This window comes from Sceloporus undulatus, unplaced genomic scaffold, assembly GCF_019175285.1.
Source record: "Sceloporus undulatus isolate JIND9_A2432 ecotype Alabama unplaced genomic scaffold, SceUnd_v1.1 scaffold_4305, whole genome shotgun sequence".
NCBI lineage: Eukaryota > Metazoa > Chordata > Lepidosauria > Squamata > Phrynosomatidae > Sceloporus > Sceloporus undulatus.
The window spans coordinates 297-2,968 of NW_024807225.1; the positions used below are offsets into that span (position 1 = coordinate 297).

At 40.3% G+C, this 2,672-nt stretch overlaps 1 protein-coding gene across 1 annotated transcript; it reads left to right on the forward strand.

Annotated features, from left to right (window-relative positions):
- Positions 1-301: 301 nt before the first annotated feature.
- Positions 302-2,434, forward strand: LOC121918104 (ATP-binding cassette sub-family C member 2-like; the record flags this gene model as incomplete). The annotated part of the gene is made up of 2 exons (XM_042444208.1): positions 302-526; positions 2,207-2,434. Coding segments are annotated over 2 exons (417 nt in total), but the record flags the coding sequence as incomplete, so codon positions are not given.
- Positions 2,435-2,672: the final 238 nt, after the last annotated feature.

The following is a 2,672-nucleotide window of genomic DNA, read 5'->3' on the forward strand; positions in this document are numbered from 1 at the left end:
CCCAAGACTTGTGATGTCTGAAGCCTACACGCTTGATTGACAGCTTGCAGACACAAATGGGAACGGGGAGCAAATTAATCTGCTTTAAAATACAGCAATTTAAAATAAATGGGAACAAAAACAGGGTCTAAATGAATCGAGGTAATTTGCCCCTTTTCGTAATGGAAACTATGGAAAAAATTCAAATTATTCTCGGAACATAATCCGAATCAGAATCGTGCCAAGTGGGAATGCCCCCTAAATTTGAAAAGCAAGCATGTACTAGTGGAGCAGATGGGATCATTGTTCCTGTTCTGAATAGTGGGCTGTCTTCCAAGACAAGGCCAGTAGAGCTGAGCATGGCTCTCTTCTTCTGCAGGGCATTAACTTGAGTGGTGGTCAAAAGCAACGTGTCAGCCTGGCTAGAGCTGTATACAACAATGCAGACATCTATGTGTTGGATGATCCTCTCTCGGCTGTGGATTCCCATGTTGGCCGGCACATTTTTGACAAAGTCCTGGGGCCTGATGGGCTGCTGCGAGATAAGGTAAGCCCCCGCCTTTCCTATTGACCTTCTCTTGTGGAATATAGATGGAGGGATTGTTTTATTTAATATCACTACCAGAACAGATACCCTAACATTTTTCCCCAAAAGAAGACCATACAAAAAGTCAGGCACTGAAGAAAACTTAATCCTATTGATTCAAATACTAGAAAACTAACTCCAAATGGAGCTGTTGATGTCTGTGATAGTCTGTGGCTCCCTTCAAAGCTAATTTTCTATAGGTATCAGCTTCATCTGTCTCCTGGTTAAGAGTTTAGGAATCAAAACACACTGAGACTAAGAATTATACTTATTGAAGAAAAAAACCCATCTAATTTTCTGTACCATTATGATTTTTGTTTGTTTCTGCTTTGTGATGCACCCTCTTGGTGTATTCCAAAACATAGACCAAGTTATCTAATACAGCCAAGATAGCTAACAGAAGATTAAAGTTCAAGCAAATAAAGTGTGTCATGTGGGGGAAATGACTAATCAAAGAGCTAATCAACTGTTAAGACCCACAAAAACCAAATCTTTGACCCAGGCCAAGATAGGTTTCAGTTTAGGTGCAGCATGATGATTGCCAAGGGGTAAAGGGCCAGAGGATGATTGAATGGAGCCTTGGGATTGGAGAGATGCAAGATAAGTACGTTGTTTGATATGATGGGCTGGCTTAGCTGCCAGAATTTTGTGGACTCTGGTGCACCCATGTGCACTTGGAGAATCAGCTAGGTCTCTAAATCTGGATATCAAATTAACTGAAACACAACAAGTACAGAGAAGCAATAGATGCAAGAGCTATATGCAACACAATTGTAATAGAAAAATATATTAAATATGAAATACAGAATCACAGCAGTGGGAACAATATTAAATGGCTGAAAATATGTATTTATAACAATAACATCCAATGGATTTCCAGTCCAGTTCTGTTTCTATGCAATCAGTTAATAGGTGGTTCAGCTGATAGTATGCAAACTAGGAGGTTAGTTGACTCTTTTGAGACTAGAATTGCAACCAAGAGAGACACTATTTCCTGTAAGACAAGGCCCAAAGAGCTTTCTGGTGCAGGACAGCTGTACTGTTTAACATTTGATTTACCAGTTTTCCAAATGTCTTCTTACAAAGCCAGATTTTCTCTGCACATCCCAAGATGAATAAAGAATATACTGGAAAACCCTCCTTAAGAGGAAGTATCTCTGAGTACTAACCCTGTTTAGTTTAGCATATTTTTAGGATATTTATGCCTGTGCACATACAGGAGTAGATCTCACTTAAGGTATTCTGATCTCAGGAATCCAGGAGTTTCAGGTTAGAAATGAAAGGTAACTGTATAGTTGAGATAGAACTGGGTAACGTCCTCCAATTAGCCTCCAAATATTTGTTTGGAAGAATATGGAGAACAGGATTTGGAAGTTTCTTGCACAGAAATTAAGTCTGTTGGTGACGATGGGAATGGAGTTCTAATATCTGTCTTCTGATGTGGGAAGGGAAACAATATTTGTTTTCAGAGTGTATGATAGAAGGATTTAGAATAATTGGTTGACTTAATAAAGTTGGTCCTGTATAAAGGATCACTGAGCAGGTGGAGCAGGCTCTGTAGAGGCCCTATATATTTAATGATAAATCCCAGAGATAGTATCATGAAGGATGCCATCTTTATTGTGATGATTTTTGCTACAGACACGAATCCTGGTGACTCACAGCCTAAGCTTCCTGGCCCAAGTGGATGACATTGTAATGCTGGTGGATGGAGCTGTCTCTGAAAAGGGTTCTTATAGTACATTGTTGGCTAATGGCGGAGAGTTTGCTCAGCTGCTCAACACATATGGGAGACAGCAGGAAGACAAGCCTGAAGAGGAAGCCACAGGTTAGTGGCATGACATTGTACAGATATAGGATGGGGGACACCTGGCTGAATGAAACTACATGTGAAAGGGATCTAGGAATTCAAATAGACCACAAGTTGAACATGAGTGAACAGTGTGATGCGGCAGCTAAAAAGGCCAATGCAATTTTAGGCTGCATCAATAAAAGTATAGTGTCTAGATCAAGAGAAGTAATAGTGCCACTGTATTCTTCTTTGGTCAGGCCCCACTTAGAATATTGTGTCCAGTTCTGGGTGCCACAATTCAGAAAGGACATTGAG